Here is a 23,936-nt window from a genome sequence, read left to right as displayed (position 1 = left end):
GGGTGGCAAAATAACTATAAAACCACTCAAAATGATAAAAATCAGTGATTCCAGGGCTCTTTAAATCAATTAACAGCAAGCAACAAATTGAGAAGTGATTATTTATGGAAAAACCTGACAAACTGGGGTAGGGACAGTGAGAGCCTGTGGTGTCCTCGCCTGGGGCTGCTCTACACAAGCTGGGCCACAGCTCTACCAGGGCAGGACTCTATCTCCTGGGGCTCTATGCTCACTGTGTAGAGCAAGGGAAGTGCCAGGGCAAGGATTCTGGAAGTCAGAGAGTAGGGAGGGCAACTGAGGACACACAGAAAAGCTTGCATCTTTGCTGGCCCGGGGATGGGGGTGTGGCTGGGGTGGCGGTGCCAGACCTGAGAACTAGCCAGAACTCTAACAGGAAGATCCTGGAAGTCAGAGAGCAAAGAAGGGCTCAATGAGGATGTCATGGAGGCCTGGATGACGCGAGGCACGTGTACTCAGGAAAACGGGAAGAGTCGGGCGCACACACACACACGGGGAAGACTGCCAAAACACTGACTTCCATGCCCTCCTTGCTCCCACCCACACAGAGATCCACCCACAGAAGGGAACTCAGCAGGCTTGAGCACCAAACCAAGCAGAAATGGAGCAAACCCTAGAAGTCAGGCTAGAAAACAAAAATCAAAATAGTGGGTTTCCCTGGTGGCACAGTGATTGAGAGTCCACCTGCCAATGCAGGGGACGCGGGTTCGTGCCCCGGTCTGGGAGGATCCCACATGCCTTGGAGCAGCTAGGCCCATGAGCCATGGCTGCTGGGCCTGCACATCCAGAACCTGTGCTCCGCAGCGGGAGAGGCCACAACAGTGAGAGGCCTGCATACTGCAAAAAAAAAAAAACAAAACATCAAAATAGAAAAGTGAGCAGGGACACCAGTGGATATGTGATGTGCAGGAGAGATTTCAGAGAGTAATTCCAGGCATGTTATAAAACAAACACACAAAACAACCAAAGAAACCCAGTGACAAATACAAATCTTAAAAAAAAAAAAAAAGTCAGAATCCAGGTGACACAATACAACCTAACATGTCCAGTTTTCAATAAAAAAATAATGGGATACGCAAAAACACAGAAAAGTGTGAGCCATACTCAGGAAGAAAATCAGGCAACAGAAACTGACCCTGATGGCCAGATACTGAACTGAGTAGACAACAACTTCAAGGCAGCTGTAATAAATATGTTCAAAGAGTCCAAGAAAACCAGAGAAAACATGATCACAAAGGAAAATATGATAACAATGACTCAAAGAAAAAAGTACTAAGAGGAATTTTGGGGGTGGAAAAAGTACAATGACCAAAATGAAACATTCACCAGCTGGACAAAACAGCAGATTTGAATTGGCAGAAAAAAAGAATCATTATACAACTTGAAGACTGTGTAATTTCTATTACTTTAACTGGAGAACAGAAGAAAAAAGACTGAAGATAAACAAAGTGTCATAAACCTGGGAGACAACATCAAGCATACAAACATATGCATAATGGGAATCTCACCCCCCAAAAAGAGGGAAGAGGGAAACAGGGGGCAGAAAAAGTACTTGAACAGAGATAGCCCCAAATCTCCAGTCTGATGAAAAACATTAATCCACAGTTCCAAAAATTAATAACCCCAAGTAGGAAAACACAAAGAGATCCACACCCAGATACATTATATTGAAACTGTTGAAAACTAAAGACAAGGAGAAAATCATGAAAGCAAGAGAAAAAGACACATAACATATAGGGGTACAAAATATAGTTAACTTTGACTTCTCTTGAGAAATAATGAACACAAGAAGCCAGTGGGATGACAAATTTAAAGTGATATGAGAGAAAAATGTCTATCAACTAAGAATTCTATCTCCAGCAAAACTATCCTGCAAAAGTGAAGGCAAAATAAAAACATTCCCAAATACACACATACTGAGAGAATCCATTGCCAGCAGAAATGATTTAGAAAAACCACTTAAAATATTTCAAGCTGAAATAAAATGATACTGGATAGTAACTTGAATCCACAGGAAGAAATAAAGAGCACTAAAAATGGGAAATACATGAACTGAGAAATAAGGGTTTTTTTTCCCCTTTTCTTAATATTTTTACAAGGTGAAAGACTGTATAAAGGAGAGCTTAGGAAACTATAGTCCATGGGACAAATTTGTCCCACTCACCATTTTTACATAGCCTGTGAGCTAAGAACAGTCTATACATTTTTTAATAGTTGGAAAAAATTCAAAATAATATTTTGTGACATATGAAAGTTGGCCAATCCCTGGTACAATGCAATCATTACTAAATCACATACATATATTTGTAATACATATAGTTACAAATATGTTGCATAGGTCTGCAACATATACAGATACAGTATATACAACAATAACAACAAAAATGAAGGAAGAGGAAATAGAACTATAATGAAGCAAAGTTGTTGCATTTTACCAGAACTAAAATATTAACCTGACGTAGACTGTGATAACTTAAAATATGTATTTTAATCCTCAGAGCAAACAACAATAAAAGTGGTTTAAAATCAACAGAGGAATTTAAATGGTACACTAAAAAAATTTTGTTTAATATAAAAGAAAGCACTGAAGGAGGAACAAAAAAAGATACAAGGCACAGAGAACACACACAGCAAAATGGCAGATGTAAATCCAACCACATTGTCTATAACTAACTGTCTTCCTAATCCAGATGTAAATCCAACCACATCTATAATTACATTAGATATGAATGGCCTAAGCAACTCAATCAAAAGGCAAAGACTGTAAGGATGGTCCTTAAATATGTTCCAGGTTTAGGCCATTTGTCTTGCTTTGTACTTGCCATCTGCCTTTTCATACCCATGAAAAAGAAAACCAAAGCAAGGATGCAAACAAATACTACAAACTATAATGCAAAAAACTGTCTTGAAAGACAAGACCTGAAACTACATTTTAAAGGGGCACAACCCCTTATCTGAGAATGTCGCCTATAAGAACCAATATGAAAACATATTCTAGTAAAATTACAGAAAGAAAGCACAATTTATAAGGGGGGAAAATAGATGATCATTTTCCCACTTTCACAGGAGAAAAACATATTTAAGGACCAGCAAAGAAGATGACGTGGAGGGGACAGGAGAGAGAGATGGGTAGAGAGGAAGAGAATGTTGTTGGAGAGGTGAACAGGGCTCATGTTAAGTTGCACAGGCCACCATCAAGGGTTTACATCCTATTTTAAGGTTACAGGGGTGTACTGGTGGGTTTTAAGCAGAGTACCAGTATGTTCTGACTCGTTTAAGAGAATCTCTCTAGATGTCACGTAAGGAGTTGATTCTGAGGGACACTGGAGGTGAGAAGTAGAAGCAGAACATGTATATTATACTAGTATATGACATCTAGTATAATAAACCAGGTGAGACTAGATGGTTGGACCCAGAATGATCTGGAGTTGGTGATAAATGACCTAATTTGGAATGTATTTTTAAAGTACAAATGATAGGACTTGCTGGTAGACTGGTTATGAAGTAAAGAGAGAAACAGAAAAGAGGAAGAGGGATACCAGATTTTTGTCTTAGGCAACAACTGAGTGGAATTATCTTCTGTTTTGTAAATTTCTACTATGAAAGAATAAGAGCTCAAAGTTAAAGAAGCTTTTCTGAATGCCATCCCATTCTAAAAGTTTAAGAAAACTAGTTTCACATAAAAATGATCAGGATAAAAGTATCAAGGTCAGAAATCCAAGAAAGAGGGGATATATGTATACGTATAGCTGATCCATTTTGTAGTAGAGTAGAAATTAACACAATGCTGTAAAGCAACTACTCCAATAAAAATTAATTTTAAAAAGTATCAAGGTCAAATGCAATAAAAAGTTATGGTTATAAAAGAGAGAATAAGAACAGAATAACATTTTCCTACAGACAATGCAAGCAAGCCAGAAAGATGTGCCCACAAAACACATGAAAATTATAATCTATTATTTCAAACCAAGCAAAAAGAAATTAGGAAAATGATATAAGATATGAAAGAACAACATAAATTAGAATTAGGACCACCAAAACACTAAATGAGAAAATAAAGAATTTTTTTAAAAAAAATTCAGAAATGAAAATTAAACTAGAAAGAGCACAGGAGCAAATAAACACAACGAATAATGCTTTGAAACAAACAGAAGGACAGAAGGGAAAAAAAAGAAAGAGACAAAAGGCACTTGAGGGAATTCCCTGGTGGTGCAGTGGTTAAGAATCCACCTGCCAATGCAGGGGACATGGGTTTGAGTCCTGGTCCAGGAAGATCCCACATGCCGTGGAGCAACTAAGCCCGTGCATGACAACTACTGAGCCTGTGCTCTAGAGCCCGTGAGCCACAACTACTGAGCCTGCATGTTGCAACTATTGAAGCTCACCCACCTAGAGCCCATGCTCTACAACGAGAAGCCACCATAATAAGAAGGTTGTACACCACAACGAAGAGCAGCCCCCACTCGCCACAACTAGAGAAAGCCCGCTCGCAGCAACGAAGACCCAACGCAGCCATAAATAAATTAATTAATTAAACTGTTCCTCCAAAACTGTTTAAAAAAAAAAAAAGCACTTGAGATGAAGTAGCCAACACTGACTCTAAAACAGTGTTCCCCAACCTTTTTGCACCAGGGACCAGTTTCATGGAAGGCAATTCTTCCACAGCCGGGGTTGGGGGTGATGGTTCCCAGCAGATGAAGCTTCGCTTGCTCACCCACCACTCACCTGCTGTGCCCAGTTCCTAACAGGCCTCAGCCCGGGAATTGGGGGACCCCTACCCCCACCCCTGGCTCTAAACGGCATCCAACACAAGAAAATGACCACATATCCATGAAAAAGAAAACTGAAGCCAGGATAAAAACAAATACTACAAACTGTAATGCAAAAAAACTGTCTTGAAAGACAAGACCTGAAACTACATTGTAAAGGGGCACAACCCCTTATCTGAGAATATCTCCTTGTAACAACCAATATGAAAACATATTCTAGTAAAATTACGGAAAGAAAGCATAATTTATAAGGGGCGGAGGAATAGATTAGCATTTTCCCACTTTCACAGGAGAAAAACATGCTATCCAAAAAAGCTAACTTTCAAATTTGGGCACAAACTCTTAGAACAAGCTGACCTCAGTCGGGACTGCCGTCCTCTGAGCCCTGCTGAGAAACTGATGAGAGAATGAGCTTCAGACAATCACAATAAGAAGGAGACAACTAAAACTAAATGCAAATTTAAAGGAAGGAAGTAGAGTATGTAACAGCTATTACGCTCTGGGATATATAGTATAATCATTTAAATAAAGTTACAACAATGAAGAGGGCAAAAAAGCAAGAAATAAATTTTGTTAAATATTTTCAGTAACTATGTGCATGTTTGGTAGCATTAGAATTGTATCCTTAGTCTTTTGTGCATGTAATGTGGGATAAAGCAAATAAGTAATTATGAGATATTCTAATTCTATCATCCCGTGTCTTCGAACCAGGATTTGGGGTATGGAACAAAAGAAACACTGACGTAACAGAAGAAGTTAAGTAGAAACCTTGTAGCTCTGAATTTGGCTCTATCAGATCATTATGAACTCAAAACAAAGTCAGTCAGTCAGTCAGTCTGTCTGACTGTCCACTCAATCATCCAATCTCGGTCCACTGAAAAAATCTAGAAACAATGATAGCCCAGTGATCTGAAATGCTATCTCCACTAAAAGATACCAGGGCAGATTCCAGGTGGAGGAGAGAAACTACATGACAAGCCTAAAGCATCCTGTCATATCAGACTATATGGGAGTCACTGCAAGAGCCAAACTGAAGAGGTTCCCGATGTCTGGAGATGGGATAATTTGAGCTTCAGTAGGATAATAGTCACAATAGATTAAAGCCCATCATATATGTTTAAATCCATGAGTTCATAATGATGTAAAAGAAAAAATAGGTAATTCCCTGGGGTCCAGTGGTTAGGACTTGGCGATTTCACTGCCGTGGGCCTGGGTTCAATCCCTGGTAGGGGAACTAAGATCCCATGAGCCACGAGGCGCAGCCAAGGGGGAAAAAAAAAAAAAGTGGTCACCTTCCAAGAATGATAGGTAACCAGTTTATTCTCTTGAAAATGTAAAGAGAAGAAAAGAATCAAGCTTTTATCCTGCCTTTCTTACGCAAACAACCAACCAAAGGAAAGGAAATGTCCCTATATAGAGTATTCTAGCAAATAAATAAGAAAGCACTGGAAGATTAGAATAGCACCATTTTGCAACCTCTAATGGATTTAATGGCCTCAGGCAATGAGCATCAGTAACGGCTGCCATCACCAAAGAAGAGATGAGCAGACAGCAGGTGCTTCCAGATGCTGCATCACAAATACCAATGGTCCCGCCAAAGGCTGAACTAATTGGGCCTCTGAATCAGGGGAAATCTGCAGAAAGACAGGGCTGGGGAGCAGGTGGAAGTGCAGCAGGAGTGTGCAGGTCAAAGGCCCAGGTTCCTCCACAGGTGAATTGTTGAGAAAAAAGGAAAAAACTGCAGGTTAAAAGAAACTTAAAAGATGGAAATTATTAATTAAGAGAGTTAAGATGACAATGCACGCTTGGGTAATAGAAACTGTCCAGAAACACAAGCCAGGACAGTGTTACTTCAGGGGAGGACACAAGGAGGGCTTCTGTGGACAGGCACAAAAACTCTAGACCTGAGTTTTGGCAACTAAGGCATCCATCTAATATGCATTAAGCTAAACATGTACTTTGCATAGTTTTCTGTGTCATGCTTTATTTCGGGGGCAGGGGGGAGTCGTTTTTCTAGAAAAGGAGGGAAAACGGATTCTAAAGCAATTCTGTAGCTTCTTTTCTATAAAACAATGACGGCTGCTTCTACTGATGCAATTGCAGAAATGAAGCTGTTCTACAGGCAGGGACACCCCATTTCCTCCCTGGGACCAGCCCCGAGTACCTGGTATCTTCACTGTCCCGCTGGAGGAAGTGTCATCAGTGTAGGGATGGCTACTCTCCACCACCACGGGCTGAGAGGACAGGCGGCCACTCTGTGAGTCTGTGGCTACATCCTCCAACTCGGTGACACAGAGCTCCAACAACATATCTGCCACCTGCGGGAGGAAGCGGGATACAAAGCAGAAGGACGTCAGGATGCCCGCCCAATTCAGATCTTTCCGTAGGGACGGGGGCAGAGTGGAAGCCTTGGGAGTTTGAGAAATCTAGTTCAAGTGAGGGCTCGGTTTCCTCACCTATGAAATCAAGACAGCACAGAGCTCGCAGAGGTAGCAGCCAGGAGGTGCCGGACACACCCCAAACACCCAATACATGGCAACTGATGAAACGAAATGCCTGTGATTACAACAGTTTCTCTTTACATCAAGACAAGATTACTTCTGCCCCAGGAACAAAACTATCAAGCGAAGGAGCAGAAGGTATAGAAAGGACCAAGATCCTAGGAGGCACCGGGGGTCAAGCAGGAGGGGAGCATGAATGGAGAGGAACGGCCAAGCTGTCCAGGTTGAACAGCAGCAGACAGCATCTGAAATGAGGGCTACAAATATGAAGACAACTGGGGGTGTCTCTTGACCCAAGATGTCTAGGGTCAGCCCCCACACCACATTCTCCCAACAATCCATAATGTTCCAATTTCATTTGAAAACTTTAGTGACTCACACCATTTAAATGGTCGATACTGGTGATTATAAACGCCTTGACTGCTATTTTTAAAAACAAACAAGAATGTGCTGTTATAGTAATAACCTATTAATCTCCAAATATTTTTAATTTAGAGAAAAATAATGAAGCTACTCTCTATTCTGTACTTTTCAGAAATAAATGATTGTTTTTATCTATTTTTCCTCATACTTAGATAATAAACAGATTAGCTTAGCAAACAGCTTTATTAATGACAAACTAAGATCACTGCCATTTAGGTGTTATCATTATAAATTCAAAAGTTCCTCTTTTCTTCTTAAAGAGTCCCAAATATCAGGTCAGGGTAGGACACAGGAGTAGCATCTTGCCACTGGCCAGGAAAGTTTGAGTACAATCCCCACCTTTGTTTCCGTCTCCCCTTGAATCTGAGATGCTGACATCAAACTCCTAATGCACAGCCCACTAGGGCTCTTCTGGGCTTCAGAACCTTCCTCTGCAAAGCCAGTCAGTCCCCCAGGAGAGGCCAATAAGCTCTGAGGCGAGGGTGAGAGCAGTCACAACTGAGGTTCTCTCCTCAGAGTCCACCACCATTTCTCCCACCCACCAGCAACCTGAGTGTCTTTGAGGCAGTAATGACCTCTGAGAGCTCAGTGTGCAAAGGGAAAGCCTGTGCTCCGTACTGAGAGAATGCACCAAGAACCAGGCCTGGCAGGTATGTGTACAAGAAATGCTGGGTAGTATTACTTTAAATCCATGTTCTCATTCCATCCTTTCCTCTCACAAATATGTTAAACTTGTGAAAACATTAATACTTTGCTTATGGCAATTCACCCTGATTTAATCTCTCAGAATTATGCCAAGTAACTTGCCTCAAAAAACTACAAAGTAGGAAACCTATAACTTTTAGTTCTTCCTGAATACAATTAAGAAATAACAAGCCCCTAAATTTAAAAATTAACAAGCCCCTAAAATACCTACCAAACCATTTACTATGATTTCAAGATCACTTGACCATACTTAAGTACTTTATGGTTTTGGTGGTGGTGATATGGAACCTGGAGAAACACAGATGACACCTCTCCACAGGGCACATGGCATCAGACTCCCTGACACAGCCAGTTTTGAAAAGGCAGAGCAAGGCTGCTGATAAATAAGGGTCCTTAAGGAAGCCGAAGGACTTCGGGACTAATCAATTCTACTTTTAAGATATATTGATATGGTATTGACTTCACACCCTAGACTAGCCACATGTGGCTGTTCAAATTTAAATTAAAGTTAAATACAATGAAAACTTCAGTGCCTCACGTGCACTAGCTACATTTCAAGTACTCAATAGCCACATATGGCTGGTGGCTACCATACTGGATGGCTCAGGTACAGAACATCACCACGGCAGAAAGTCCCACAGGACCCAGTGCTACCAAATATTAAAATCTATTTTAAATAGTTAATACTTAAAATACTGTGGTATTGGAGAATAGAAACTAGATTAAAGGAACAGAAAAAAGTCCATAAAAGTTTAGAATATGATCAAAGTGGTCTTCAAATCACTAGGGAAAAGATGGATTTATTCAATCAATGATGTTGGGGCAACATGTTCACCATCTAGGAAAAAGTAAAGTTGAATCCTGACTTTAACCCTTACATCACGATAAATCCCAGGTAGTTCAAAAAGGTAAAAATAATAACAAATGAAAACGTAAAAATGATTAGAAGAAACGTGAGAGAGTTTTTTAAACAATGTCATGCTGGTAGCATATTTTCAGTATAACACAAAATCCAGAAGCCATAAATGAAAAAACTGGCAGATGACTTTGTAAAATCTAGAAATTTCTAAATTCTAAAATTCTAAAATATCAAAATTACATCAAAAGGCAAACTGGGGAGCAACTGCAGCACAGATGACAGAGCAGGGACTCATCTTTAGCAGGAGTCCTTCAAGCACGAGACAGCATCAGCACCTCCAGCCCGCCCGGCCCCCTGCAGCTCACCTGTGGGTAGGCGGCGCCCATGCCAGACAGCACAGCCGAAAGCACGTCCCTGCCCTTGTCCCCGGCCCGGCCGCACACAGACAGCTTGAGCAGGTCCACCATGACGCGCGTGTCGTCCACAACCAACAGGCTGGTGAACTCATCCAAGGACTGAAGTTCCGGGCCTGACGCTTTATTTTGGCTTTCAACATCCTAAAAAGTCAAACAATTAAAATGAGGAATGATATGTTAAGAGATAAACAGTCATAAACTCAAAGGATACATGATTACCAGTAATGAATAAGGGACTTTCTGAGACATTTAAGACCGTGAAATACTAGATTAAGAAATGACAAGTGCCTAAAATCTCCACCACCCTGCACTATGCTTTCAAGATCGATTACCTATTTTACAAATTACCAACGGCTGTCAATAGGAATGCCTAAACTATAAAGAAATGACAATTTATACTGTGACCAAGTTCATAACAGAGGTACATTACAAGGGGAGACTTGGAATGAAATCACACCATGTAAAATTGCCCCCATAGGGTTATGTTTGGGAGTTTTCTATCAACTGAATTTGTACACTGTGCTTTTACAGATTTTGTCTAGATCCTCTCCATAATTCTTTCTTAGAATTTTATTTAATGGACTTATTGGCATGTAACACTTTGTCCATAATCTCTTGCTCCTTAGGTTCTTTTAAAAAGAAACTGTACAAAGTAAGAGTCTTCTCAATATCACCCTTGTACTTCCCATTCACAGTATATCAGTTAAAACAAACCACACCTGTGATCATTTACCTCTCTTTCCACATTAGCAGAGGAAAGGAGACGCTTGTTTGCCTGTGGCAGCATCACCGACATCCCCAACCCCACACGAGGTGCCCCAGCGGGACAGCCACCCCACAGCCTGCCGCCCACCACAAAGGAGCCTCCTGGAGGCTGGCAGTGGCGTCCAGCGTACAGAGAGGAACAGAGAGCCGTCAGAGCTGGGAAATCCCACAGCTTGTGAGCATCACTGAGACCTGTGCTGAACAGGGGAGCAGCCGGGCCCTTCCCGTTCCCCAAGCAGAGTCCAGCTTGCCCGGGGAAGACCAAGGTGCCACAAGTGCCTCTTCTCTTCTCTCTCGCTTTCTGGATTTCAGTGAAACAGTGCCAATGCTTTTCAGAAACAGAAATTAGCCAGGGGAAGCACAAGCCCCACTTAGGAACCTTAAGAGGAATGTGACATACATATCCAATGCACAAAGTCCATCAATGCTCAAGTTGGCCCTGGAAGCCACAGCTCTCTCGGGCAGGAGCACGGTTTCTCCCTTTAAAGAAACAGACCCTGCTCCTACCTCCGAATGAAGACTCAGGGCATCAGTAAGTGAAATTCATTGGAAACGATGACATTCCAGAATCTCACTCACTGAAGGCCAGCAAAAGCATCCAGTGGAATATATTAATCATATATAACATCTTTGGTCTTATTTGAAGCAGGATCAAACATTTTTTTGGTGGGGGGTGTTTAAAAAAAAATAGAGGACAGACAAGTCCAAAGGAAGTGCTAAAAAAATAAAATCACTAGCTGCCTATCCTGAATAAGCCCAAAACTAACATGAAAATTACTTTGCCATTATTTATGAATCAAACCAAAACTGAAATGATAGGAATTAAGGGCTATACTCTGGATAATGCCTATGTCTCATAAATAAATTGGTAAGAAAGAAATTAAACCATCCCTCTTCTAGCTAAAAGCAAAAATTTTGCATAATTCAGATTAATTTCTGCATTAAACCCTCACTCTAGGAGACTGCCAAATATCAGAAGTTGAGTCCAGACACCTAATTTATAAATAGCAATTTCCTCATCACCACAGATGGTTATGACGATTTTCCATAGGACATATTTTCATCAGCAGTAAGAGCATAATATAAATCCAGAGTTCCAGATGTAACTGACAACAACATGTGTCTGTTCCCAGGGTGAGCCGGCAGGGAAGACGGTGGGAGCAGGTGCGATGGCCTGGCATGGGGGCACCTGGCGGGCTCGGGAGGGCATCCACGTTGGGGCACCATGTGTTAGAGCCAAGGGGAAGATGTCCCTGCTCTGGGCCAGAGGCACTGGGTGCAGGGGTGGGGGAGGTCACAGGTCAAGCAGGGTGAGAGGTTATCCCTGCCGAGGGCAGGCTGGTTCTGAGTGCCAGAAGCTGTGTAGGTGACGGAGGGTGCCCGTGTGGGAGAGGAACGACAGCGAAAATGGGAGGGTAGCCACCTAAGGGGAAGTTATTAAACGGTCACTAACAGGAGCCGGGTTTCTCACTTTCAGAGAGGAGAGTTTTCAATACAGAAAGGGAGAAAAGTAGAATGAATCCTGTGCAGTTATTAGAACTGATTGTATTCCTGCGGTTTCACTATATATAGATATATAACAAAATAAATATTAATGTGTATAACTTACTGCATGGATGCGCACATGCACACACACACACGTACACGCATGTGCACACACGCTTATTTCCTAGCTCTGCCCAGGAAGAGTGGTTGTGAACAGCAGCCCTCCCCCCCCCCCCCCCTCAACAGCAGTGAGAGCATGAAGGCCCAGATCTTGGCTTCTAAGTACCATTCTCCACTAAAAAGAACCAAGACCTCTTGGGGAAACATCTGATTTCTGTGCAGGAATATAAAACATCTTGTTGAACCTAGAATTTTGTTTTGTGCCAGGAAACAAGGAAATAAAAGAATAATTAGAACATGTTAGAACAGAGAAAATTCTACCAAATATTTAAAGAATTAACACCAAACCTTCACGAACTCTTCTAAAAAACAGAAGAGGAAGGAACACAGCTCAACTCATTCCAGGAGACCAGTATTATGCTTTAACCCAAATCAGGAGAAGATATAGGTGCAAAATAGCAAAGCAATCCAACAACATATAAAAGGATTATATACTTAAAATATAGAAAGAGAGAAAGAATAAACCCTGTGGTGTTGGACTGAAAACTAAAGTATTGGTTTGAACCACTCATGGTTTTCATTATAGAGATAAGATGCCAAAGAAGAAATAAATGCTTGTGGGTGTGTGTGTCTGTTTGCTGAGAGGGCCTAAACCAAGGACACCCAGTAGCAATCAGCTTTCCAAGCTCCCAGATCTTGTTTCTAAATCCTCTGATCCACTAAAAGGAACCAGCACTCCTTGGAGAAATGGCTGATTCAAGGGCGAGGGCAGGGTAGGTGAAACATAAGTTTGGAACACTCTACTGTGCTAAAAAGTAAGGAAGTGCTCAAAGAATTATGGGGGCACAGCAGAAGGACAAACCAGCTGGAAAGGGCTCCTAATGGCCAAGCCTGGGGCCATTTGGGTGTCAAATGATGTATGTCATTATTTGAGTAAAACAGGGTCCCATGAATCTGTACCAATAGACAGAAAGACAGATGAGATGAAAAAGGAAAGTTCTCCCTTACAGAAGAACAGCAACAGTGATATTCCAAAAGGAATGATGAAATTTGAAAAATCACCACATGACAACTACCACAGTAATAATGGATCCAGCTAGAATCATCAAGATACTAAAAACTGGTAGGTGAAAATATGACAAGGGATAAGGTAGTAACACAGTCTCAAAGTATCTCCCCATGAATACTTACTAACACACTTTTATTAACTTCCAATAGAGAAATCTGGCAGATACTTTTAACAAAGTAGTAAGAATTAACATCACCTGTAATGCAGCAAATTAACAATGCACACATCCCAATGGGATGCACTGAAAAGAACCCTGCATCGTTCCTGTGGTGTTTCTGACAAAAACAGGAACTGAAGGACTGTCCCATATTGAAGACCAAAGAAACAACACTCAACCCTGGGCTGGGTCCTAGACCTACAAAGGATACCACTGGGACAATGAGCAAAATCTGAATAGGTCTATGGACAGAGAGTAATCCTGGACCAATGGTAATGTCCCCACACTCAGGAAATATGCACTGAAACATGAAGGAGAGTTGGGGATTGTGCCCTACAGAGCTCCTGCCAACGGTTTAGAAACTTTAACAACTGGAGAACCTAGGTAGATAGTACTTAGGAGTATACCACATAGTACACAGGGGTATACCATGTTCTATTTCTATGAACTACTTCTGTAACTTGTGTGTACATTTAAGATTATTTCAAAATAAAATGTTAAAGAAGAAAGCCCCTGACCTCTTTGGTTTTGGTCATGGTTTCTGCAATGATGCTGGCAGCTCCTGGGTCATCTGTTACTGGGATAAATGGCCGAGAAGAAGCTGAGGAAGCAGATGGGGTCACTGCGGAGGGGGTCACAGCATCCTCAGAAGAGACGATCTAAAATGAAGAAGAGAAGGAGAAACTTGGCAACATGGCACGCTTCCCATCCAACTCCAAAAGCCTTCCCCTTGGGCCATCTGGAATATACCAGATTTTATAGAGGTAACAAGGCACTTACACCACCAGCTACCACCTCCAGTGGGGTCTGGGACAGCCCTGCAAAATCAACCATATTCATATTCCCAGGAGGACCTAATAATAGTCACAACGGGTCACATGAAAACAACTAAAATGAGCTCCCATCTCTTCAAGTTGGATTTTTCCCTGAAATAAGTTACAAAAATCTTCAGCTTTCAGAGCTTTCAGGTTTCAGAACTTCAGATAAACAACGGTGCACTTGCATTTAGCAACTTTTTATTATTATTATTATTTTTTACTATTTATTTATTTGGCTGCACCGGGACTTAGTTCAGCACACGGGATCTTCGTCGCCACATGCAGGATCTTTTTAGTTGCGGCAGGCGGGTTGTGACACGCAAGCTCTTAGTTGCAGCATGCGTGTGGGATCTAGTTCCTTGACCAGGGATCGAACCTGGGCCCCCCTGCATTGGGAGCATGGAGTCTTAGCCACTGGACCACCAGGAAAGTTCCAAGGCTCCTTTTGCAAATAGAATATTTTCTAATTCAAGCCAAAAATCATAGCAGTAGGCACAAAAACACTCTGAATTAAGTAAAAGAATGACTTATACTTTACTAGATACAAATTAGCTACCTTTTCCTTTCTGATCAAACATTACTTTATTGCTTTACCATTTATTTTTACCTCTCCTCTCTTTTCTTGCCATGGATTTGGACTCAGTCTGTCTTCAATATCAACAGCCAGCACACACTCCTCTCCATTCATGGGACTGGCCATGGCAGACACGTCAGAAGCGGGTGCTGAGGAAGAGAACGAGGGACACTCCACCGGGGCAACCATGCCAGCCGGCATCAGGGCCCCGACCACGGCATCTCTGTCAGGAGAGAAAGCCAAACCTGCAGTGAGCTGCCATTCACCTCTGCAGAAAGGAAGGGTCAGGGGGCAGGACAAGCACTTATTGAAGGACCCCTCATTTTTATAAGATAAGTATAAAAGGAGTTTTAGAAAAATACTGAATGTTATTACTATCCACCAGCTAAAAGCTAAAATATTTACTCCTGATCTTATTTATTGAATTACCACAGTGATGACAGGTGAAAAACTGCTAACATAAAAATCAGCCTCTGTATTTCCCTGAGAAATCTTCTTGGTTTGTTCAAGCCTGAGGGTAATTTTGTGTTTACTGAAGGCCAAATACGAAGGGTGCCTCACACAGACAGCAAGGACTAAATGTCCTCTCAACGACTAAGTCAGCCTTTGGTCTAAACTAATGTTCCTGTGTAAGTATTAATTTCTATTCATCAGATCCATAACCATGATACACTGATGGATGGGGCACGTATTCAGGTTGTGAGAAAACAGCAGCAAAACGGTAGAAAAGACAGCACTACCAAAACTGCCTTATCAAAAGTGAAGGAGATGACAAGTGTCTTAAACATTACTGTATATTAGTAACAACTGATTCTTCCTCTCATCACCCCAAATATGTTTAAAGTTTATTGGCCATAAAGAATAATGAAAATGTTCTTTAACTTGATTTTCTAATTCATATTTCAACCTCTATTAAAGAAAGCACAGATACCATCATTCACCATCAAAGGGTGTATGACCCAGAACTCACAGTATTTAAAGACAATACACACAACATTTTCCATCAAAAAACTACAAAAACCCAAAGCTTACATAGTTGTGGGATTTCAAAAGTTAGCAAACGAGCCTACCTGGCATACATGATTTGCAGTGCTGTAAGTATATGAGATAAGGCCTGCTGTTTGGCCAGATTTCCATCTAATGACAGGAGAATCTTGGCAAGAGAGGGGCGATTTGGTTTAGAATTATTTGCACCACTGATTTTATTACTGGCAGCAGAAGAGTCAGCATCAGAAGGCACACCTGAAAAAGGAAAATAAAATTTGGGTTCAATTTTTAAGATCACAGTTTGCTCTATTTCTATAATCTGACCTTTCAGTTTACTTCCAAGACACACTGCAATCTGCATTTTGCTATTTCACAGATTAAATATTAGTTTCATTAATGGTCTTTCAGAGTTTAAAAAAATTATCTATACTTATCTAAAGAAGCTATTTTCAGCAAAGGTTCACTGTAACTGCAAAGAGCTGTAAATACTTTTGCAAAATACACTTACAACAATTTATGCTACACATATGTAAGCTGTGAAAATACTACAATAACTATCTGTATTTACTTATCATTGAAATGTAAAACAAAAAATAATCCAAAACAATGGTGAGAAGACAAGATGTTCACCATACACAGTCTTAGTGGACACATGTTCCAGCTCACTGCCCTGAGAGTTCCCAGGCCTCCGCAGAGGGAGAGAACCAGGTGGAGCTCAGTGGTCTCTGTGTGCAGAGGAGGTAGAGCTCAGAGCCAGGGAGTCCACTGTGGCCAAAATTCACAGGACAGGACAAGAGGAGGAAATTGCCCAGAGAGTGCCCTGGAGATGTGCAGGTGCTCTCACTCACCCAGCTAAGGATGCAGCAGAAGCTGATGGGTACCTACATAAAAGGGCACTGCCCAAAGCCAAAGAAAGAACTGCATGAAAGGACTGGAGACCCAGCACAGAGGCTGGGAGAAAATGGAGGGCCCAGCTAGTGCCTGCTCCCATCCGCCAAATGGGAAGACCTCATAATTCACAAGACACTGAGTAGAATACTCAGTGGGGGAATAATCAGCCCCAGACTAATATCAGGTCTGAATGCACTTAACAAATCCAAAACTAAGACCCAAAAGGATCAAACTGTTTGAGAGTAACTGTATCTAAGCTCAAGAAGATTTATACACACAGAAAATTCCCCAGCAACATTCAGGTTAAAATTCACAATGTATGGCATCCAACTAAAAGTTACCCAGTGGGCAGAAAGGCAGGAAAATACCACTCAATTCAGAAATAAGAAGAAAAATCAATTGAGCTAAACAATCCAGAACTAACACAGATATTACAATCAGCAGACAGGTTAAAACACTTATTTTATCTCTATTCCATATGTTCAAAAGAGAACCAGAGAAATGAAAGATATAAAAATGCCCAAATCAAATATCTAGAGAGGTAGGTAGGATGTCTGAGATTTAAACAGTTTGGTAACATTAACAGCATATTAGAAAATGAAGAAAAGACAAGTGAATTTGGAGACATAGCAATAGAAGCTATCCAAAATGAAACACAGAAAAGGAAGTTAAAAAATGAACAATATCATTTATCTGTGGAACAACTTCAAGACACCTAATATACATAGAACTAAACCTCCCAAAGAGGAGAAAGAAAGGTACAGGAAAGAAATTTTTTGTGAAGAATAGCGACTGAAAATTTTCCTAATTTGTTGAAAATTAGAAACCCGAAGATCCAAGAAGCACAATGACCCACAAGCACATGAACCATGAAGATAAAAACCATGGAAATAAAGAGAAAATCCTAAAAGTAGTCTGAGATAAAAGACATGTTATACACAGAAGAACAAAGATAAGAATGACAGCAAATTCTCAATGAAAACAATGTCAACCTAAAATTTTATACCCAGCTAGAATATAGTGCAAACATGAAGCAAAATAATGACTAGCTCAGACATAAAGAGCTGAAAGGAGGAACCCCAGACCTGAGCTACAAGACATTAAAAAGTAAGTCCTGGGCTTCCCTGGTGGCGCAGCGGTTGAGAGTCCGCCTGCCGATGCAGGGGACACGGGTTCGTGCCCCGGTCCGGGAAGATCCCACATGCCGCGGAGAGGCTGGGCCCGTGAGCCACGGCCGCTGGGCCTGCGCGTCCGGTGCCTGCGCTCCGCAATGGGAGAGGCCACAACAGTGAGAGGCCTGCGTACCGCAAAAAAAAAAAAGTAAGTCCTTCAAGCAGAAGGAAAATGGTGCCAGATGGAAATATGGATCTCCACAAAGGAATGAAGAACACCAGAAATGGTAATTACATGAGTAAATATAGAGATATTCTTTTCTTTTTAATTCATTTAAATAGATAACTTAATGTTTAAAGAAAATTAATTTTTAAAACTGTCACATTTACAACATACAAAGAAATGTATAACAACAACAGCACAAAGGCTAGGAGGGAAGAAATAGAGATATACTGTTGTATAATTCGCGTACTATACATGAAAGTGTAGAATCACCTGAAGGTAGACTATGATAAATTAAAGGTGTATAATATATATCCTAAAGCAATCACTAAAATAACATAATAAATTAGAGCTCAAAGAAAACAAAGGAGAGAAAATAAAATCATAAAGAACAATTAATTCAAAGAAAGGCAAAAAAAAGAGAAGAAAAAGAACAATGAACAGCTAGACTAATAGAAACCAAATAGCATGATATTGACTGAAAACAGAAACATTAATAATCACATTAACTGTAAGTGAAATGAACACCCCAATTAGAGACTGTCAGAGAAAAAATTAAAAAGCTAAATCCAACTATATGTTTCACACAAGGAATTGTCTTTTAGTAGGTTAAAAGTAAAAGAATGGAAAAGATATACCACAGTTTTCCATGGTATATGGAGTACCATAGTTTAAATACTATATAGCATTGGTCGAAAGACAGCTAGAGTCACTATATTTGTATCAGACAAATTTGACTTTAAAGCAAGAATTTCAAAGCAAAGGGATAAAGAGGGTAATCTGTCATAATGATAGCAGAGTCAATTAATCAAGGAGAGAAAAGTAAATGTCCACATTAGAAAAGTAGGAAGATCCTAAGCTTCTTAGAAAAAAAGAATTAATAAAGATACAGCAGAGATCAGTGAAGTAGAGAACAGAAAAACAATGAAGAAAAATCAAGGAAACCATAAGCTTGTTCTTTGAAAAAACTTAATAAAACTGATAAACCTCTAGGAAAGAGAAGATACAATTACCAATATAAGGAATGAGTAATGACATCACTACAGAGTCTACAAATGTTAAAAGAAAAATAAGCAAATATTGAGACCAACTTTATGCCAATAAGTTCGACTTCCATCAAAGACACAAATCTTACTAGAAAAAAAGAAACAGATAACCCTGAATCTATTAAAGGAATTAAATTTGTGGTTAAAAAACATAAAGAGACTGCGCAAAGAACTCTAGGCCCTGATGGCTTCACTGGTGAATTCTACTGAAAGAATACCAATTCTACACAAAACAAAAAGGAAAACTGAAAAGAAGGGAACACTTACCACTTCCTTTTATGAGGCCAGACAGAGATACTAATAGAAAATTACAGACCAATATCCATCATGAACAAAGAGGTAACAGTTCTTAACCTTTTTTTTGGCAACTTGAATACAACAAGGTACAAAAAGAATAGTCCACAGGTCATAAACAAAGCTGAAAAGAAATTTTTTAAATATATAAAACTGAGCTGTTATGGCAGGCTTGCTGAAGAAGACCACGGCCTTGAGGGACTGTGGGTATGTTAAGAGTCCACACAAGAGGCTAAAAATATTGTATACAAAGATTCCTGATGTTCTTGGACAAATCCTTAAAACTGCACCATATAAAAGGTATATAGAACAGATTACAAATGAGAAGCTGCATATGGTTAAAGTGGAACCAGATGTTAAAAAATTAGAAGAGCAACTTCAGGGTTGCCAAATAGAAGAGGTGATTCTTTAGGCTGAAAATGAACTAAGTCTGGTGAGAAAAATGGTGGAATGGGAGTCTTCAGTGGAAGAGCCTCCTGCCAACCAAAGGAAATGGCTAATATAAACATGATTAAATGACTTGTGTTTTCACGGGAAACTGATATAATTAAATATTTTGTTATATTAAAAATGTTTCCATATTCATCTTATAATCAAGAAAACTGATACAAACATATTGAGACTTGTTAAAATTGATGATTATGGTAATAGGGATTTGTGAATCAATTCTTGATTTGCAGAGCATTCATTCAAATTATTTCCAAGATGATATTTTTTAAAAAAACAAAGAGGTTGTGGGAAGATTTGAAAGTTAATTGGAAAAATTCCTATAGATTTTCAACACAGGAACCATATTTGAAAGGTGAAGTATTTTTAGTAGTATCTTCAACACATCATTTAATTTTTTTCATTCTGAAAAAACAGAAAATGTACTTAATTATTATTTAAACAAACTTATAGGTCACTGTTTGAAATGAAGTAGTAAGAAAAAAATATCAAATTAGAACTTGTTGTATACTTGAGAAAACTGATTCGGTATTTGAAAGATTTTTATTTATAGTGGTAGTTGAAAACATTTTCCTTTTGTCTCATTTAAGGAAGTTAGCTTTCTGGCCCTTTGCCTTTAGTTTTCTAGATCAACCAAAGTACATCAGGATAGAGAGAGAATTTCTGTAAAAGAAGAGACACTAAGAGTTCCTAAAGTTTATCCAGCATATAGATAGGCTTATATTCAAAACATCTAGCTGTACGGTTATAACTTCAAAGTGGAATCACTAAGTGGTTTTCACTAATTTCCAATATGAGTGCAGCCTGGGTATCAAACAGAAGATAAATGCTGTTCAAAGAATGAAGCAATTTGGCAAGTTTAAGGTTAAACAAAAATTACTTTTCATATGCCCTTAAAATACATATATATATAACTGAATGAAAATTAAAATACAACATATCAAAATTTGAGAGATGTAGCTAAAGCAGTGCTGAGAGGCAAATTTATAGTACTAAAAGTTTACAGTAGACAAGAGGAAAAGTCTCAAATCAATGATCTAAGCTCTCACCTCAAGAAAGTGAAAAAGAATAGAAAATAAACATAAAGCAATCATAAAGAGGAGAACAGAAACCAGTAAAACTGGAAAACGATAAACAACAGAAAATCAAAGAAATGAAAAGTAGCAAAACCAGGTGGGGTTTATTCAAGGTATGGAAGACTGACTCAAAAACCTTAATATGAATATTCATAGCAGGTTTTACTTGTAATAACCCCAAACTGAAATAATCCAAATGTCCTTAAAAAGATCAACTGTATTTCTACACACTAGCAAGGATCAACTTGAATATTTCTAGATAATAGCAAGGAACAAAAGAAATTATTAAAACACCATTAACAACAGGATGAACAGTATGAAATATTTAGGGATAAATATGACAGAAGATATATAAGACCTGTACACTGAAACTACAGAATATTGCTGAGAAATATTAAAGATCTAAACAAATGGAGAGAAATACTGCATTCAAGGGTTGGAAGATTCAATACTGTGAAGCAAGTCCCAAATTGATCTATAGTCAGGTGCAATCAAATTCCCAAGTAGGCTATTTTATAAAAATTTACAAGCTGATTCTAAAAGTTATATGGAGGGGCTTCCCTGGTGGCGCAGTGGTTAAGAATCCGCCTGCCAATGAAGGGGACACAGGTTTGAGCCCTGGTCCGGGAGGATCTCACATGCCATGGAGCAACTAAGCCCATGCGCCGCAGCTACTGAACCTGTGCTCTAGAGCCCGCGAACCACAACTACTGAGGCCATGTGCCACAACTACTGAAGCCTGCATGCCTGGAGCCCATGCCCCGCAGCGGGAGGGGCCACCGCAATGAGAGGCCCATGCACTGCAACGAAGAGTAGCCCTCCCCTCGCCGCAACTAGAGAACGCCCACGTGCAGCAACAAAGACCCAATTCAGCCAAAAATTAAAAAATTAAAATTAAAAAAAATAAGTTATATGGAAATGCAAAGGGTCTAGAATACACAAAACATATTTGAAAAAGAATAAAGCTAAAGGATTACCAAAACTTGAATTCATTCTTTTATAAAGCTACAGTAATCAAGACAATGTGGTATTTGCATCAAAATACAAAAATAAATCAACCAAACAGAACTGAGAATCCAGAAATAGATCCACACATACATAAACAACTGATTTTTGACACAAGTGCAAATTCTTTCAATCAAGAAAGGATATTTCTTTTTGACAAATGCAATTGAAACAACTGGATATCCATGTACCAAATAAAAATAAATAAATAAATAAATTTACTTCAATCCATACCTCATACCATATATGAAATTTAATTCAAGATCAAGCATACACCTAAATACCTAAAACTACAGAACTTTTGTAAGAACACACAGGAAAAGAATCTTTATGATCTTGAGTCAGGCAAAGGCTGTTTAAATACAACACTCAAATAAATGATAAAAATGGATAAACTGGACTCATCAAAATTAGAAATTTTTTGCTCTTTAAAATTCACCTAAGAGAATGAAGAGACAAGTTATATAAAAGACAAGTTGGGAGAAAATATGTGCAAATCATATATCTGATTAAAGACTTGTACCCAGAATACATAAAAAGTGTTCAAAACTCAATAAAAAAAACAAACAACCTAGGTTTAAATATAGGCAAAAGATCTGAATAGACACTTAAAACATATTTGGGTGGTAAATAAGCAAGACGCTCAACATCATTAGTCATTAGGGAAATGCAAAGCAAAACCACAATGAGATACCACTACACATATACAAGAATGGCTAAAATTAAAGACTGACCACACCAAGTACAGACACAAATATGGAGGAGCTAGAGCTTTAGAACAAATACTTTGCAAAACAGTTTGCAGTTCTTAAGAAGATAAACCTATAGCTACCAAGAATTCCTCTCCTAGGTATTACCCTAGAGAAATGCAAGCATATGTCCATATAAAGACCTGTACACAAAGGTTCACAGCAATTTTATCTGTATAGCCAAAATTTGGAAACAACCCAAAAGTCCATCAACAGGCAAATGAAAAAACCAGTATACCCATAAATAAACTGCTACTCAACAATAAAAAAGAATGAAATACTGATACATGCAATGTGGATGAATCTCAAAATAATTATGGTGAGTGAAAAAAGTGAGATTAGGAAAAAAGTACATGCTGTATGACTTCATTTATGTAAAACTCTGAAGGGCAAACTGATCTTTAGTGACAGAAAGCAAGTCAGTGGTCTGGAGGCACGGTGGGTCTACGAAGGGCACACGGGAACTCCAGGGTGGCGCACGGGCTCGTCCATTACCTCACATGTGATGATGCTCTCCCAGGCATGCACAGATCAAAGCTGATGAAAACTACACTTTAAAAGTGTGTGACTTATTGTATGGTGATCACACCTACACAGAGCTATTGAAAATACCAAGTGCCTATACATGTCAGGTGGTTATTATAAAGTCTCCCCTGTTTGCACACGTGCACAGCACTGCCAGACCTGACCTGACCACAGTACAGGAATCAGCCTTGCACTCCCTTCAAGTTTTCCTTCCAGCATAAATCACAGCATAGCACGCCACAATGATTCTGTGGCTGTGGTTCAGAATGCAGTAAGCCCAGTGCTACAACCCCTAATCTGGTAGCGACACCACACATTCAATCGACAGCATTGCTGTGGCATACAGAGGGGTCTCAAATAAAACACAAATCTGTGTTACCTAAATAGGAAGCACCTAAAGGGTCTCTTGCGGTCTGGAAGAGGACGGGCTCGTGGACAGAGGGTGTTGCCACATCAACGGTTGTCCATGCCACACTGTGCGAAGACCCACAAGCCACTCGCGTGATCTTCTGGCCTTCTAAGCCTTGCACAAGTGTGGGCTTTCTATTAACCGTGGTCGTGCCGTTGCCCTGTTGGCCGTGGTCATTGTCACCCCAAGCGTATACCTGTTAAGGAGGAAAAAATGGAATTTTTCAACATTTCAGAACATTTGCTCTAAATTTACTTCAAAATTCTTGCCAATGACTACAGACGAGTATTTACTTAATATCAACCCAATGAATTCATCTATTTTGTTCTTTCATAGGAAGCAGGGAAGTTCTCCTCTTCAACTAAATAGAGCAACTTATATATTTTCCTTTATTTTGCAAAGATAAATGGTCAAAAAAATATGCTCACTTTTCAAGGAATTTACTTCTTGGCTGTACAGAATTAGAAAGTATAATTCATATTTAATTCATTTT

The 23,936-nt window shown here is 39.7% G+C and overlaps 1 protein-coding gene and 1 pseudogene across 9 annotated transcripts in view; one reads left to right on the top strand and one right to left on the bottom strand.

The window, feature by feature from the left end:
- HERC2 (HECT and RLD domain containing E3 ubiquitin protein ligase 2) overlaps positions 1 to 23,936 on the bottom strand; it is a 227,472-nt gene that overhangs the window by 38,307 nt on the left and 165,229 nt on the right. For all 9 annotated transcript variants that reach the window (XM_067025765.1, XM_067025770.1, XM_067025766.1 and 6 more), the window contains 6 exons: positions 23,414 to 23,639; positions 15,750 to 15,921; positions 14,713 to 14,902; positions 13,806 to 13,946; positions 9,641 to 9,832; positions 6,952 to 7,105 (listed from right to left, as the gene is read on the bottom strand). In XM_067025765.1, coding sequence (XP_066881866.1) covers positions 6,952 to 7,105; positions 9,641 to 9,832; positions 13,806 to 13,946; positions 14,713 to 14,902; positions 15,750 to 15,921; positions 23,414 to 23,639 — 1,075 coding nt within the window. The remainder of the gene's footprint in view (positions 1 to 6,951; positions 7,106 to 9,640; positions 9,833 to 13,805; positions 13,947 to 14,712; positions 14,903 to 15,749; positions 15,922 to 23,413; positions 23,640 to 23,936) is intronic.
- Positions 19,396 to 19,737, top strand: LOC131751348 (NADH dehydrogenase [ubiquinone] 1 alpha subcomplex subunit 5-like; annotated as a pseudogene).

Source organism: Kogia breviceps, chromosome 2 (genome assembly GCF_026419965.1).
Source record: "Kogia breviceps isolate mKogBre1 chromosome 2, mKogBre1 haplotype 1, whole genome shotgun sequence".
Taxonomy (NCBI): domain Eukaryota; kingdom Metazoa; phylum Chordata; class Mammalia; order Artiodactyla; family Physeteridae; genus Kogia; species Kogia breviceps.
This window is presented reverse-complemented; position numbering and strand designations above follow the sequence as displayed.